Genomic DNA, 17,213 nt, shown 5'->3' on the forward strand with positions numbered 1-17,213 from the left:
AGAATTTACCTAGAAACTGAGTTAAAGGTGTAACTCTAGTTGTAAGTACCTCTGGTCCATTATTCATTCTTTTATTTCTTTGTTCAGCAAACACTTGTGAAATACAATCTATGTTTCAGGCACTGTATAATCGATACCAGAGACCTGAAAATAAGTAAGACTTAGTGCTTGACCTTGAGGAATTCACTAGACTACCCTAGTGGCAGAGATATACATGAAAACAATTAATTACAACAGAGATATTTGTATTGTTGAGCATGGAGAGATGGAGTAGGTCAAGCCCACAAGCAGCCGTGGGGCGAAGGTGGGGGGACAGAGTGAGGGACAGCTGGCAAACACAAAGAATAGCACAGGTGCATCACATGAGACACCAGTTACTGCTGCCTTTGTCCACAAGCCCTGTCAGGAATATCTAAATTCTGAGCAGATCACCTGAGCTATCTAAAACTTAACTCATTATCCATCCCTCTCAGAAAACAAAAATTCTGCTTCTCTACATGTATTTCTAGATTTGTGACTGGTACCCCCATTCATACAGTCTTTCCAGCCAGAAACCTGGGAGTCTTCCTCATCTCCTTCTCCTTTACTCCCTGTGGCCAGCCGTTAATCAGGAACTGTCAGTTTCATCTTTGTAGCCTCTTCTCTATTCCTCTCTTCTAAGCACTGCTAACGTTGCTGCTTCAGACAAGCTCTCAAACTTGGACATCTGCAGTAGTCTCCTAACTGGTCGGTCTCCCCATCTTTAGACTTGTCCTCTTTCCAATCCATTCTCCCCATATCAGTTTAAAACAGGAGAGACCCCTCCTATAAGGAAAGGTCTAAACTCCTTAGAGTTAGGTATAGGTTGAGAGTGCAAATGCTTGAGCCGAACTGCTTGGATTCAAATCCTGACTCGACCACTTACTAGCTATCTGAAGGGCAAGTCACTTAGCCTTTCAGTGACTAAGTTTCCTCAACTGTAAAATAAGAGTAGAAATTGACTCTTTGTCATAGGATTACCGTAAGGGTTAATTGAATTAATACTGTACCTGTAAAGTGCTTAACAATGCCTGGCACAAAGTAAACACAGTGATGGTGGGTACTCATGGTAGGATAATAATGCACAGTATTTGTGCCAAGTAAATAAAGATGACCAGGACTCACCTTGTCTTCCAGAGACTAACAGTCTGAAGGTAAACAGATTACTTCTTATGACCAATGCTGTTATAAATTTGAACACAGTGCTAAATGATTATGGAATCAGGAGAAAATTGTAGAACCTTGAGATCTAAAAATGTTTTTTTCTATTAATTTTTTTTATTTTATGGATGTATAGCAACTCAAGTTCCCAAATACAACTTAGTACCTCTCAAACCACAAGTTCCTCATACATGAAATCTGTAGATTCATGATTTTGCTCCTGTATACCCTTACAGTGACAGTAAGCAATTTGGTTCTAGTATGTGTGAACATTTAGGTCCCTTCTCTGAGGAATAATTTGAAAAAAGAGAAACTGGCATTGAACAAACAAAAGGGAAGAGACATGAGCCACAGAAGAATAGTAGAGAGTTTGCAGTAAAGTCTCAGGAAAGAAGACAATGGTAGAGTACCCAGTGGTTTTGAAGGATGTGGGCTACTGAGGTTTAAGAGTTGCTGGTGGAGGTGGTATGGGGGAGGCTGCAGGACACGGCAGAATGCATATAAATTTAGTATGACTTACAAGTACATATGAATTCAAAACAGCACTGAACATAGTTTAACAAGAAACACAGTTGAGGAATTGCCTTTTGGGGTTGGAGGCAGAAAAATGTAGTGTTTGAATTTAGGCTCAAATTAGTAAGTTTAGGCTATTTACTAACACTGTGACTTGGGGAAATTATTTAACTTTTCTAAGTCTCAATTCTCATCTGGAAGATGGAGGTTGTAATAGTACTAATCGAATAAGGTAGTTAGGGTTAATTGAGAAAGTGCCCTAAAACACTTTGCTGGTAATTTACAAATAGCAAACACCTAGTAAGGTTAGTTCTTGCTGTTGGTGGTGATTATTAATATAGTGTTTGCTTTCTTCAGTTAAGAAAAATGAATTTACAGATACCTCAATCAAATTTGGGAAGAAGAATATAGTACAGTACTTGTTATTTCCTAGATGGCAGGTAATGTTACTAACGTTTATTTAGAATATGCTGCCTTTTGTTTTCCTATTCTAGGGAACGTAAAATATTATTACAGAGTTTCATGAGTATATCACTTACCTTTTTCCCCATCCTATTTTTCACATGCAGGTTTAAGTTCCTGCAGAACTTAACCTATAACTGAAAAATATATCCTGCAACTAAAGAGCTATAGCATTCCAGAACTTGATTTCATTACCTAATTTAATGAATATAATAGTGGGTAACACACCAGTCTTACTAATAGTACTTCTAAACTGCTTAAATATTTTTAATATTCTCCCTATTGTCATGTGTACCCTGTTTTCTTCTTTCCAGGTATTTAATAATTTTAGGTAACTAAGATAAACAGTTTGATTTAGCCTACTTTATTATGAGTGATGTATTAGAGGACATCGCTTATGGGACACGTTCCCTCTCCAGCTCACTTAGGTGACTGCTGTATCCCCATGCTCCCATAAATCCTATACATTCTCGCTCTCTCTTTATCCTTTTAACTTATCTTTACCTTCAAACAAATTTCAAGCACTTAGGCCTTGATGGTAAGAATAGTGTCATGCAAAGTCAAGCAGGAAAAAACTCAGTAGATACTCAGCTAATTTTTGTTAAGTGAGTGAATGAATGCTGCCCTCTTACATCATTTATCCAGTTCTTAGGCCATGGTCAGCAGTGTACCAGTAACTGATTCAATTAATTATTCAATTAAGAAGGCCTTTAAAAATAGGTAAAGTAAAATAAAAATAAGGAATAAAATTTAACAGTAGAATTAATAGTAACCTAATTCCAAAGATTGCTGTTTGTGAAATAGCTGTCTTTCTTTCCAAAGAAGGTCTCCTGCCCTTCCTCAGATGCCAAATGCCTTACGCTAGTTACCTTGTTGCTGACTACCCAGTAGTCTGCGTAAGGTGACAGGTCCAGCCTTCCACCCTAGAAGACTGAAGAGGACTCCTGACACAACTGGCTATAGTTTGAGGCCCTGAATTCAGAGCTGTAGACCTTACATACTTCAACTCTTAAGGATACTATAGGTGACGTTAGGAAAAGGAATAGTGTAGACAAGAAAAATGTTTAGCATGTATGTCTAGTAATTGAGCATTCATCTCTTTGTTTGCAAGAACTTGAATTATGATACATAATTATATAATCAAATGATAGATATAAATCAACATCAAAAATTGCCACCTGGGCCACGCAGCACATGCTGTGTTAACCCAATATGAGACCTGTCTTCTTCGCACATGACAAATAATCAGAAACAGGAAAGAGTTTGCAGGTGTAACAGGAAGCAGCTTAAAAGATTGTCCTGGCATCACCTGTAGCCTCAATATATACCATTTGCCTCCCAGCGTGATGACTTTCAGCCATAGGTCACAAATGGGCCTTAGAACCTTAACCCAGTGTGTTGCAGCCTTCCCCCTCCAGGTACCCCTAGATTTGCTGCCATTGGCCGGTATCCAAGAAGAAGGCTTGAACAGCTGTCCTGACAAGTGGGTTTTCCCAATTCAAGCTGGCAAATGGGGAGTTTGAGCTGCTTTGTTATACTCCCTGCCTCTGGGTTACAGAAGCTATTTAAAATGGTAATAAAGTATCGTGCTCTCTGGTACTGTGTATTTTCTTTTTTGGAATTATGTAAATATCTTTAGGATCCTTTTAATGCAGGAGGTGAGAAATCATCCTTCTAAAGAGAGTTGATTTCAGCTTTTTTTTTCTTTTTCTTTTTGTCTCTCCCAGACAGTAAGGATTGTATCCTGGAGCCGCTTTCCCTGCCAGAAAATCCAGGTGGCACCACCAGTTTAGAAGGTTCTCCATCTGTGCCTTGTATTTTCTGTGAAGAACATTTTCTTATAGATGAACAAGACAAACTTCTGAAGCACATGATCATTGAACATAAGACTGTCATAGCTGATGTTAAGTTGGTTGCTGATTTCCAAAGGTAAATTTTGTTTTTATCCATAAAAGAATTGTTTATTATTTCTTAAAGGAAAGGCATAGCATATATAAAATTATTCCTATAGAAATATGAAAATTCATATTATCAGGTTTCACCTTAGTCTTTTTTAAACTTTGTACTTATTTGCCTTCATGAGTGTGTAAGCTATGTTTGAAAATGTCACATACCTTTGTATGTCCTACAAATTCTGCAAGCAGACCAACTTTCCGAAGAGTCAATAATATTCCCTTTACCACATTCCATGAAATTTTGGACATTGTTGATCTCTATCAGATTGATGTTCTTTTCATGTTTCAGGACATATGCATTCTCCAACTAAGTGAGTTCTTCCAGAAAGGTGAGAATAGACTTGGTAAAAGGCCACCCAAAGGGCAGTTTTGGGGGAAAGAGGTACTTGGAGCCTTTTAAGCCAAAAGCTTATCATCCAAACACCTGTCAGCTTAAATGCTGTTATATGGTTGAAAACCAGGAAAATATTGAGTCTTTCAACAAGCCAGAGGGCTATAAGAGTAGACAGCAATTAAGGTCAGTGACTGAGGTACTTAGAGGAAGAGGATGAAGAGTAGATGTGAGTAGTTGAGGAACTGCCAACATTGGGCATGTGTGAAATGTAGGAACTTGACCTATACAACCAGGCCCCCAAAGTGAGCTAATTATAGTCACTAATTCTAGACTAATTCTTGGTAGTGATTGTCTAAGAGAAATGCCTTCTCTTAAGCAGATATAGTGGAGTAGTTATGTACAGGTCATTATTAGTTGAAATTTGGAATAATTTTCCATATAAACAATATCAGTGTAGTTAACTGGCTTTGTATAGTCACTGAAAGCACATATTTTGGTATATCTGGTAGGGTCCCATTTTGAGATGTTCTGCATTGATTTCCCTACAAAACGTTAGAGTAGCCCAGATATTATAAAATCCCTGCATCTAAACTCTGTATCTCCCAGACCACATTATTCTTAGCAAGCAACTTGTTTCTTAGAATGGGTTTTGCAAGCAACAAGCTGTATTATTAAGAGTGGACTGTGAAACCTGGAAGGCCTAGGATTGAATGCAGACTCGGTGACTTTCTTTACCACATGGCTTCCAGGCAGCTACTTACCACTCTAAGCATCAGTTTTCTCATCTATAGAATGGGGGTAACACCAGCCCTCATAATATTATTGAGCATTATATAAAACAGGGCATGTATAGCACCAGTGTCTGAGATATCTTTTATACACAATAAATGGTAGCCAAATTTTTAATTATATTTTGATTACAAAAGATATATTTGAAGTCTTAGCTTCCTGCAACGGTAGCTTAAGATTTCAATAGGCATTTATGCTGGTCTGAAGACCTAATTATCATTTGTAAGATTTGTTTTGAGAAATTTTCATTTAAGTTTCTAAGTACTCTAAACTTCTAGAATGGCAGTTTGTTTTTAAGGACAAATAGCCACAGTGCTCAAAGGGGTAATATTAGCTATTCTCTAGCCCTTCTTGGCCTTCTCAGATGCATAGCACCAATAATGAATGTCTGCTGTGTGCCGTCTCTGTTATGGCCCCTTATATCCATCCACTCAGCATTGCTACTTGTGAGTAGACTTTGGGGCTGTATGGTTAGGGGGCAGAGACAGAATAGGGAAGGAGAGTTATATGAACAATATATGCCACCAACTACTGGAATAAACTAATTCTTACATGCCTTCAGAGGAAACACTCTGTGCTTCTCATTCTCATTCATTATTCTTTGTTTTCAATTAAAATTTGTATGTGTGTATATATGTATATACACATGTGTGTGTGTTAGGAGTATTCTGGGAGTTTTCTCTCATACCTAGTTATAGGTGGTCAGATCTGTCGATTTTGTTTTAGACATTTCTTAGGCTAGAGAGCTTTGAATTCTTCTCTTATTCAAATAACCATTGACAGGACTATCAAAAGAGTTATTCTTTTATAAATTTCCTATCACTTGGCCTTTCTTTGATGTAAAACTTTTTTTTTTTTTACTCTTTTTTACCACATAAATGCAAATTCTCCCTAAGGAATTGCAGAAAAATATGATGATCAACCAGTGATAATTGAGTAATGTTAAGATTTTCTTTGTCTTCTAAAATCTGTGAGAAATGTCTGAATCAGTTCGTATTTTATCCTTTGTACTTATGTATGATGGCTAAGTGGCTATATTTGTACTAATCAATCTCTCTTTTATCATTGTTGTCAATCTCATCTGTATGTGGGCAGGAAAATCAAATTATTTACTAGGTCTCAGGGCTTAGGAGTTAATAATTAAATATTGAGATCAATCACACTATAAATGCAGTTATGTAATACAATGGATGCTTTAATTAAAAAGAAAAAGAGGCATGTCTGATATAAGTGCTTTCTAAATAAAGTGTGTAGTTAACATGTACTTTAAATTTGGAAACCTAGATTTTCCTTGTCAACTCTCCTCCTAATTAAATAAAAGTTTCACCCTCAGGAAGTAAAAATATGATTAATTCACACTGACCAGGAATGGATATGGCTAAACTTTGTTATTTTTAAATACCATTTAATATATTAACAGTGTTGTGATTAACAATGTTGTGTTAGTTTCAGGTGTACAGCAGAGAGATTCAGTTATACATATACAAGTATCTATTCTTTTTCAAATTCTTTTCCCATTTAGGTTCCACAAGGACCTACTGTATATAGCACAGGGAACTCTGCTCAATATTATGTAACAACCTATGTGACTTTTTCTTAGCAATTATTGAGGGGAGGGAGGGATAGTGAGAGGTTCAATTGGCATGAGTTAATTCACTCAGAACTTCTTTATAGGTTGAATAATTCTTATATATATATAAAACTTCTCAGAGAGGAGTTGTTGCTTCTGAGTACAATAAGTAATAAAGACGATAAATAATAGATAAGAGATGGACTTACCTTGTCCTTTGTAAGAAATAAGCTCTAAAGTTTCCGTTTAAATATATTTAACATTTTCTTTATTGGAACAAAGTAACAGTAAAATTTTCTCAGAGCAAATAAAACAAAAACAAAAGTAAAAGTCTCTCCTTTGAGCCATTTATTAACATAGTTATTTATACTGAGCTACTTGCTAGCTTTATTCAGTAGATAAAATTTTTCCAGAAGAAAAATGTTAACTCCTTAATTCTTGCCCCTTTCTGTATTAGAGCCCACTCATTCAGTGCTACTTAATTAATGACTGTATCTCAAATCTTTATGCTTCTGTCAATAAGCACGCCAGTTACAATGGGGAGCTGGGCAGGCAAGATGATATTACTACAAGGATTTCTTGTGAGATGTGATTAAAGTTCTTTTAAAAGAAAGTATTTGCTGGTGACCTAATAATTACTTTTATGGCTTTTTAATAAAATATGAAATGCTGTGATAACTGTCCTCCAAATAAAGGGTTCATACCACATATTATTTCTTGGCTTCCTTTATATATCGAGTGGTTGCTTTAAACAAACTAAAGAAGTAGGAAAAAATGAAGAAGTACTAAGTGATACCTTAACATGGAACAATAAATTTTAGTGGGTGGGAAAAAATGCCACCAGTGCAGGTATTGAACATCTGCTATCTTTAAAACATCTCTCAATTGAATACAATTTATCTGAATGCTTTTACCAACCACAGGGAAATGGACATATTGATACCTCTTAATTTTAATTATAAACTAAAAAAGTACTATTATGTGATAACTAGGATACATCTTAAATTTAGACTTAGGTCAAAAGTTTGTTGCAATTCAGATCTATTTATATAGTATACCACAATAAGATATGATACATAATTGTATATGTTTAAGTTATATGGTAGTTTATGGTTATATTTTGCTTTTGTAACATGATTCTTTTTCCCTTTGATGTTATTGTCACCCAGCCTTTGGTCAGGAGGAGACCACTCAGATGACACCTTTGTGCCTATGGAACTGGCCTACTACCTGCTTTATCCTTCTTCCCCCAGAAGCTACCTAACAACATCTCAGAGATGCTCTTAGAGATGGTGTCTGAAAAACATCCTTTCCAGAATTCATGACCACTTGTTCATGAAGCAATAAAATAGCTTTTAACCAATGTAAAGACTACCAGACATGAGCATATAACAGTATCTTCTCTCTCTTCATCCCATTGGACGCCTTAACTATTTGAAGAGGGTAACTGAAGTTCTGTCAGACAGAATCTCCCCATGATTTTAAGTCAGCCGATGTTAGTAATCACTTCCCTTGTGCCTACCACACTGAGGTAAACTGTGATACAAAACAAATACATGATGTGAGCCTTCTCTTCAAAGATCAAGGAGAAAAGGACTCAACATGGAAGTCCTTAGAGACTAAGAGCCATTGACTTTTGGAATCAGGACATCAGAGGAATCAGTGCCTCTGTAGGTACTGTACCTTTTGCTTAGTCAAGCAGTTCCAATTCAACAGCCCCAAACAGCTGCTGTCAACTTTCAACACTTGGGCAGGAAGTTAGGAGCAGTTCAGACCAAGAGCTGCTTTTAGGTAATATGCTTTTCAGAAAGGGAAGACCTTCCCTCTCCCTTCAGACTTCATGTCTGTACTTCAGTTTTGCCATGTCAAAAAGCATTCTCCTTGGTCTCTAAGGAAGAAAATTCTTCAAGTATCCATTACAACTGTAATTCTGGAGGCTTTCTCCTGTTTCTGCCTTTTTCTGAAATTCTTGTGTAGATTGGTCCTCACGTGACATGAGAGGCATTGTGTTGTAGGAGACTTGAGTTTGGATTTGGAGACAACAGATCCCAATTCTAACATTCTAATTGTGTGACCTTGGGCAGGTAGGGTCTCAGTAATGGTAGCTGCTAATAATTGATATCCTTCTGATCACCATCATCATCATCACTCTACTCTTCCCCGCCTCAGCCACTTGTGTGTGCCCTCTGACACTACTCATATAACTATTTTAATTTGCTCATTAAATGTTTGATGAAACGTTATCATTGTTGTTTTTGTTGTTGTTTTAGATACCAATATTTCTCTGGAATAACAAATTCTTTACTACTTTAATCTTATCTAAATATGTTACTTTTTCTTATAATAATAACTTTCATTTATTAAACACCCAGCATGGTGAACACTGCTTTACATGTGTTATCCTGTTTAATTATCAACAATCGATTTTGCAAATGAGTAAGCTGAGTGTCAGAAAGGTTAAAAAATCTTTTAATTCAGGTTCATATCTCTGAATGCAAAGTCCCTGCTTCTCTCTTCCCTGTTGCCTGCAGGGCTGGTGGAGTCAGTTAATAAAACGTCAGCCACAAGGTTTGGACCATCGTCTTAATTTAAAAAGCACAACTAATTCTAGCTCAAGATCTGTGCAGATAAGAGACTCTTATTGTGTTGACTCTGTTAAAGAATTAGCGACAATTCAAAGGACAATCTGGTCACTAGTATCTGCTCTTACCTGGTCATCTGCTTCATGTAATTTTTTACATGTAATTATCACTGCCTTTTAACGAACTGTAGGCTCATAGTGGAAATAATATAAAGGGCTGACAACAGCTGTTCTGTTTTCTCCAGAGGGTGGCACCCACACAGCCTTCAGTGGAGTAGGAATCAAGAGTGATGAACCTCTCCTTGGTGTATTCTAGTGGTAGCCATGAGGAAACTTCAGATAAAACTTGACTCCCTTTTCTTTCGGTTTCCCCTGGAGGGGAAGGAAAAGCAACTAGTGGGGAATGGAAAAGAGGAGAATAAGAGTCTGTGTAAGATAACTGGGGAGTGGAGGGTGCTGAAGCTGGCCAGGATGGCAAAGGGAATAACGTGTCAGCCTTTTGTAGGTGCTTTTCCTCTTTTTGTGTACTCTGATGGACCTGAAATGCCTTCGGCTCTGATACTTCTAATGTGGGAGCCAGGGAGCTAGACATAGGGTCATGGTTCATCATTTATAGTATTTATGGTTTGAGACTGAGCTGGAGCCTCAGATACATCATTTCCAGATCTCTTAAAATAAGGTCTAGCACTGTTTTATAAGGAAAGAGTTCTACCCCTTCTTACCCATCCAGGTTGCCAGCATGGTTATACATGAGAAGGAAGAGCTAAAGCATGTGGTTCTATTGTTATACATTATTCTTTTACTTCTTTTTTTTTTTTGTAAATTTACTTATTTTTATTTATTTTTGGTTGCATTCGGTCTTTGCTGCTGTGCGCGGGCTTTCTCTAATTGCGGCGAGTGGGGGGCTACTCTTGGCTGCGGTGTGCGGGCTTCTCATTGCGGTGGCTTCTCTTGCTGGGGAGCACGGGCTCTAGGCACGCAGGCTTCAGTAGCTGTGGTCCGCAGGCTCAGTAGTTGTGGCTCGTGGGCTCTAGAGCACAGGCTCAGTAGGCGTGGTGCACGGGCTTAGTTGCTCCGCAGCATGTGGGATCTTCCCAGACCAGGGCTCGAACCCGTGTGCCCTGCATTGGCAGGCGGATTCTTTACCACTGCACCACCAGGGAAGCCCATCTTTTACTTCTTTTACTTATATATTCTATATTCAGTGTTGTCATCCATTTATATTTTATATTAGCTCATGTCACGTTTCTCTCTTTCTCTCAGACCTCTCTCCCGGCACATTTTTTTTTTCCTAGTGTATAATGAATGCCCTTTCTATAGAGCACCATGGGTTGGGAAAATAAGAAAAAGAGAGATTAAAAAGGAGTCAAAGTATTGGGAGCTGGAGAACTACTTAGAGAACCTTACAGGAATCTTCAAATGCTCTTCTACCTCTTTAAAACATTCAGTGTGGACCTTTAAAACATTTAGTGTGGACCTTGATATAGCACCTGTGCAGGCCACAGGTGCTATATCAAGCCATTTAAATATACTCTTCCTGTGTGCTTTGTCTGTTTAACTAAGTTCCATCTCTTGTGCAGGTTTTGATCCTTTGTTGTAAGTTTCCTTTTTTATCCATCAACATGTAGCCTGATAAATTGTCAACTGCAGAGTCAACCTTTCCATTTCCTTTTTCCCCCTTGAAGCAGATCACATTCTCCTCTTCTTCTTCTTTGATAAATGAAATTGTAATTGTCAATATAAATCTTGTTAGATAAATGGAAAGATGAACAGCGTGTTGAATCCTGTCATCTTACTCCCTCTTTCATCAAATAATGCAGGTCTGGGTGTTATGCTTTGCTTTTACATATAGCCAGTGTCCTTCTTCTAACTCAGCTCATTAGATACAGGAATTGCAAGCTTGGCTGTTATTCTAAAAGCTAAATTTCAGACACAGTGTGGACGTATGGAATTGTTCTGTCTTGTTATATAGATATTGAATTTAGACTGACTTCTCATTGCATTATCATGATCTGTTCTTTTGATGTATAAGATAACCACCTAACTTTCAATTTATTGGAAAATGTGTGATAAAGCCTATTTAATCATTGTTGCATTTTAAATTCATATAAACTTGGATGTGATTTCAAAAAAACTTCATTATCACATAAAAATAATTCATTTTAATTTTTCCATATGTCTCTTTATTGAATTTGGGGGTGGTAAAATTTAATCATTTTCATGCCTTTACAGGGTAATGTCGTTCCATTAAATATTTATTTCATATTTCTACAATGCTCTGCTGCCTTTCTATTTACAAATTTTCTAGCTAGAAGTTTTCAGTCAACATTTGATTTATTGCTTTAGGGTAATTAAATGTTCTTATAAAATCCTATATTCTAAAGTAAGTAGGGTATTGAGTCTTCTCACCGTTCTTTGTTTTTGATTGTTCTAAGGTACATTTCATATTGGAGGAAAAGGTTCACTGAACAGCCCATTACAGATTTTTGTAGTGTGATAAGAATCAATTCCACAGCTCCATTTGGTAAGTGTACATCTTGACTACCATCTTTTCCCTGCAATCCAAAAATTCAAAGGAATAATCTTTCTTATAATTCTCTTAAATAGTAGCTAAAATTAAATTGCTCTGTTCATGTTGTATAACTTCAGTAAAGCTAAAACAGAACTATATACCAGAAGAGAGATCGTCATAGACATAGATAGATATATTTCTCTTAAGAAAGATAAATTTTTTTTGAAAAAGTGACAAATATCATTTCTTATTTATTTTCCTGATCTCTCAACAGAAGAACAAGACAATTATTTTTTGCTGTGTGATGTTTTACCGGAAGATAGAATGCTTAGAGAAGAACTTCAGAAGCAGAGACTGGTAAGAGTTATTTTAAAGAATGAGCAGTGTGTTGGAAACACATACAAAATCATTTTTGTTATTGCCCTTTTTTGTTTGTTTTTATTCTGGAAACTTTCAAACATACACAAAGAGGAGATAATACATAAAGATCTTAAAACAGGAAAGGTAGACACTTGATTGAAGAGTAAAGCATTTCATGTTAAAAATGCAGAGAGAATTTTTGGCTTTGTTTTGCTTCCTGGATTATCTCTAAAATAACAACAGAGCTTACACTTTTTAGTGTAATTTTAGCTGCCTGACACATGCTAGGGTTCAGCAATCGTGGAAGAATGCCCTCAGCTAAAATTGAGTTGAATTGATTAACCTTTTTTCTCCCCCTGGAATGTGCTATGCACTAGCACTTCTTTTGTTCCCCTTTATGAATTAAGCAAATAGTTTGATCATAATAGTCTTTCTCATTTTCAGCCTTAACGATAAGGAAGCTGATTTGAAAATCTCAGCATCTTTAGTCTTTTAAAAAGATAACAGCATATACAGGTGTGAAAATTTTCATTTTCAGAAGTTGAACAGAAATTGGTTAATTTTTTGAAGTTAGTAATTTTATTTAAAAGTATCCAGTTTTCCATTATTTGTCACTAAATCTCAACTATTACTTGAAAATGACTTGCTCTTCCTTTAGTGGTTACTTATAAGTGTTCCCTGTATCTTTGGACTTGGCTAGATACGTTGTGAAAGAAAACTATGATTTCAGTGTTTCTGCTAAATCCTCAAGAGATCTAGGAGGAAAATAAATCCTGTCTAACAAAGTCGTAAGATTTGAGAAAGTCCCCTGAAGCACATTATATTATGTAAACATGAGATGATGTTGTTGGATACTGATTTATGTAAGAAAAAGTATGCAAACCCAATGAAGAAACAGGACTTCCTGAGTTTCTCTTCTTTCCCTATTGTAATATCTAAGAAATCTGCAGAATAAGGATAAATTGACTGTAAAATTTTATGGATTTTGTTTGGTAGTACTTATTCATAATTTTTTATTTCCATGAGTTTTTTCACTCTTACTCACAGTGGTCTTAATCAAAAATGATCAAACTGACATAATCCTAGTACCCCTATGTATTTCTTTATAAGAACTCAAACTAACACAGCAGCCATTACTGTTACTCGATACACAGAATCTTTGTTGTATGTCTGTAGACAGACTCAAGTCCCTAGAAATATCTACATCTATAAAACTTAGGTAACCTTTTAAGATTGTGAAACCACCTCCAACATGTGGGTTCTTTCCCCACACCACCACGCAATTCTCTCACACCAGCTGCATGTTCTACAATTCAACGCAGTCCTGACACTGTCTACTCAAAGATAGCATCAGATCCCACAGGTTAAGGGCTCAGTCCCACAAGACTGCTATCCACTTCATATACCAATCGCAAATCCAGGTTGTCACCTGTACTTCTGACCAACTGGCTGTGAACCCCTATAAAGGTTCTCATGACCCTCCTTCCTTGGGTTTGATTAATTTGCTAGAGTGGTTCACAGAACTCAGGAAACTAGTTTACTCAGTAGATTACTGGTTGGGCTTCCCTGGTGGCGCAGTGGTTGAGAGTCCGCCTGCCGATGCAAGGGACACGGGTTCGTGCCCCGGTCCGGGAAGATCCCACATGCCATGGAGTGGCTGGGCCCGTGAGCCATGGCCGCTGAGCCTGTGCGGCCGGGGCCTGTGCTCCGCAACGGGAGGGGCCACAACAGTGAGAGGCCCGCGTACCACAAAAAAAAAAAAAAAAAAAAAAAAAAATAGATTACTGGTTTATTACAAAGGATATTAATGAATGTGAATCAACAGCCAGATGAAAAAATACATAGTGTGAGATCCTGAACAAAGAAGCTCTGTCCCCATGGAATTTGAGGCCCACCAAGGCAGCATGTAGATGAAGTTCAGAGAGCTTCATCCACCTGGAAACTCTGAACCATGTCCTTTTGGGTTTTTAGGAAACCTCATTACTTAGGCATGATTGATTAAATCTTTGACCATTGAGGGGAATGAAAGTTCCAACCCCCAGAACGACATAGCTGGCTCTCGTCCTTAGGTTACCTAGTACTCTCTGAAAGTCAGCGCGTTAGCATAACAAGAAGCACATTTAGAGCTCTCAACACTGAGTAATTCCCTGGATTTTAGGAGCCAAGTGCCAGGAATGGGGGCTAAAGCCAGATATACATTTCTTATGACTAATCACAACATCCCATCTTTTTACCAACTTTATACTTTGTCAGAGTAGTAGATTTGATGAAAGTGAGTGTTACGGCAGCTTAAAAGAAACAAAATATGATGAAATTGCAGTCAGTGTATACATACATTCATGTTCATTGAATTCCTGCTTAACTAGATGATCATACAAAGAAGCACAAGGCATGGTTCATGTCATAAAAGAGTGTACAATCTAGAGAAAAACCGCAAACATGTGTTCTTGGGAATGGAGATAATGATAGAATGTAGGGCTTGTGAAGATTAAGTGAGATAATGCTTGTGATATACTTACGATAGTATCTGCTATGTAGAAAGCACTCAATAAATGTTGCCAGTAATACAAATAACAATATATTGTGTCTTAACAGTGAGATGGATTTGGGTATTTGGAGAGTTGTAGAAAAGGGAGGAAAATACATATGGATCTGTATGTTCAAGGTATATTCAGGAAAGTTAAGTCTGATCTGAAAGATTTTGGGAGGAGTGTGAGATAGGTTTGAAGAGGTAAGATGAAGCTAAATCATGGAAATCCTTTGGTGCCAGGATTGACTTTCTAATGAGAAAGACCCATTGATGTCTCTTCATTGCCCATGAGAGTGAAATGAAGAAAAGATGATAAATGTAGCTGTATAAAAATCCATTTAAAGTTGGCAAGTTCTCACTACAGACCAACTTGGAGATGTGGAAAGAAACTAACAATTACTGAGTGCCAGCCATACACCATGCCTTTGCATCAGATCCTTGCTTCATAGCAACCCTGTGAGATAGCTGTTAAATGCTGTTCTACTGATGAGGAAACTGTGGCATAGAAAGATGATTTTGTCCAAGAGCACTTAGTGAATGAGAAGCAAAGCTGAGGCTTTAAGCTAAGTGGTGTGCCTAATACCTGCCTTTTTAAGCCATGCCACGCCGTGCGAGTCTAGTAGTTATTTACTCTGCTTCCCACAACTCTTGTACTCTTTTTTATTCTAGGCTGATAGTTGCTCTGTCCTGGATGCTCATTATCTTATAGGTCTGTGTAGGGAGGGGATTCAGGCTAGGATTGGACTTTCAGGAAAGCAGAGGAGGCTTACAACAGGCTACCACTGGGAATGGTGGCTAGAAGATCAACAAAAAGAAAAGATTTGCCAAGTAACAGGAAGACAGGCTGAATTTGCAGTCAGACATTTCATTGTAATTTTATGCTCTGTAGTGTGGAAGCAGGAGGTTGGTGTGGGTGATCTTTCTTTGGGAGTTGGCAATAATGACAGGATGTCTCTCTTTTTTGTACAACGAGCTCTACAAGTCAGTAACAGACATTTCCAGAAAGAAGTCCAAATGATCAAATGAACCAGTCTTCAACAAAAGTATCAAGTTAACAAGATTTGAGAACAATAACACTAAATGGTGGCAAGAGTATTAAAGGACAAGCACTTTTTCAGCCACTTAAAAGAGTGTGAGTTGGTGTACCATTCCTGAAAGGCACTTAAATGTAGTTTAAACCATTTAAATTGCTTCATGGTAATGGGTATATAATCCAGTCTGTGTTTTTCAATGAACTCAGCTCAGTGTCAGTAGGATCTCAAGTCCGTGAGGGAGGACCCTCAAACTAGAGTGGCATTTGCTCTCCTGATTTGCATTAGTGATGACTTGCATAGGTATCGTTCATATGTACTCTCTCATTTGGAACTCTAGGGAATTCCCTGGCGGTCCAGTGGTTAGGACTCTGTGCTTCCACTGCAGGGGGCACAGGTTCGGTCCCTGGTCGAGGAACTGAGATCCCGCAAGCCACGTGGCATGGCCAAAAACAAATTTTAAATAAAAAGTCATTTGGAACTCTAAATAAAGGATTTAGTGTAAATACCTGTGTATGATTTGCTGTTAATTCAAAATGACTTAGTAATTTCTTTGAGGTAGGAATTATGTCTTATATTTAAATATCCTTCATTAGCACTCACTATATTGCTAAGTTCACATTGGTGTTTTTTCCAAGCCCCATTTTTTGGGGGGTAAAAAAATCTGTTTCTGTGTGAGTGGCTGGAGGCATATAGAATCTAAATGATCCACCTTTTCCATTCTTTTTTAGACCTCACTGGTTCCTTGTGACATTTATGAGATGTGTCTGAGTTCCCAGTTTTCTTTTTGAAGAGCTTGATTCCTACTTGACACTTTTTGAAATTTTTCATCTGTACTCTGAAGGTGGAACTACAGAATTAGGAAAGATTCTTGAGGGTTTGAATAGCTTGTATACCTTCCTCCCTTTTAGCTTCCTTCTTTAAAAATATTCTCTTGATCCCATCATTCTACCTTAATCTCCTCCAGTGGTTCTTTTCCCTCTTTTCTTTTAAATGGGTAAGTTTTCCAAGGTCCCCCATCCAGGGGATGCACTCTCATCAATACCACTGCTATGCTGATGGCTTAAATTTTGGTCCTGGCACACAGCAGGCAGTCAGAGTAAATATCCATTGATTGGTTCATCTCCAGCTTTCTTCCTGGCTTACCTCTAAACTCCAGTTCTAACTTGCATTATGTTGAACTTTTCCATATGAATTTTCAATCAACACCTTAATTTTAATGTGCCTAAAACTGAACTTATTTTTTTCTCTACCAAAATTTGTAGTTTGCTTGTTTCCCTTTTCTTATATAATAGTACCACCATTCCCCTGGTCACTCAGTTTGGAAATTTCTGGAATCATCTTTAACTCATCCCCATACCTAAGTCATTTGTCAAGTCCTATCAGTTCCACCTTTG

The 17,213-nt window shown here is 37.5% G+C and overlaps 1 protein-coding gene across 8 annotated transcripts in view; it reads left to right on the top strand.

Moving 5' to 3' along the window:
* ZNF277 (zinc finger protein 277) overlaps positions 1-17,213 on the top strand; it is a 125,837-nt gene that overhangs the window by 57,367 nt on the left and 51,257 nt on the right. For 7 of the 8 annotated variants that reach the window (XR_009520661.1, XR_009520662.1, XR_009520660.1 and 4 more), the window contains exons 2-4: positions 3,882-4,083; positions 11,819-11,907; positions 12,170-12,252. Coding sequence is in view for 4 of the 8 variants with exons in the window: in XM_060020745.1 (XP_059876728.1) it covers positions 3,882-4,083; positions 11,819-11,907; positions 12,170-12,252 (374 nt within the window). In the remaining 4 variants the exon portion in view is untranslated. The remainder of the gene's footprint in view (positions 1-3,881; positions 4,084-11,818; positions 11,908-12,169; positions 12,253-17,213) is intronic. The other variant, XM_060020746.1, reaches the window with a different exon arrangement.

Source organism: Delphinus delphis, chromosome 9 (genome assembly GCF_949987515.2).
Source record: "Delphinus delphis chromosome 9, mDelDel1.2, whole genome shotgun sequence".
Classification (NCBI taxonomy): Eukaryota; Metazoa; Chordata; class Mammalia; order Artiodactyla; family Delphinidae; genus Delphinus; species Delphinus delphis.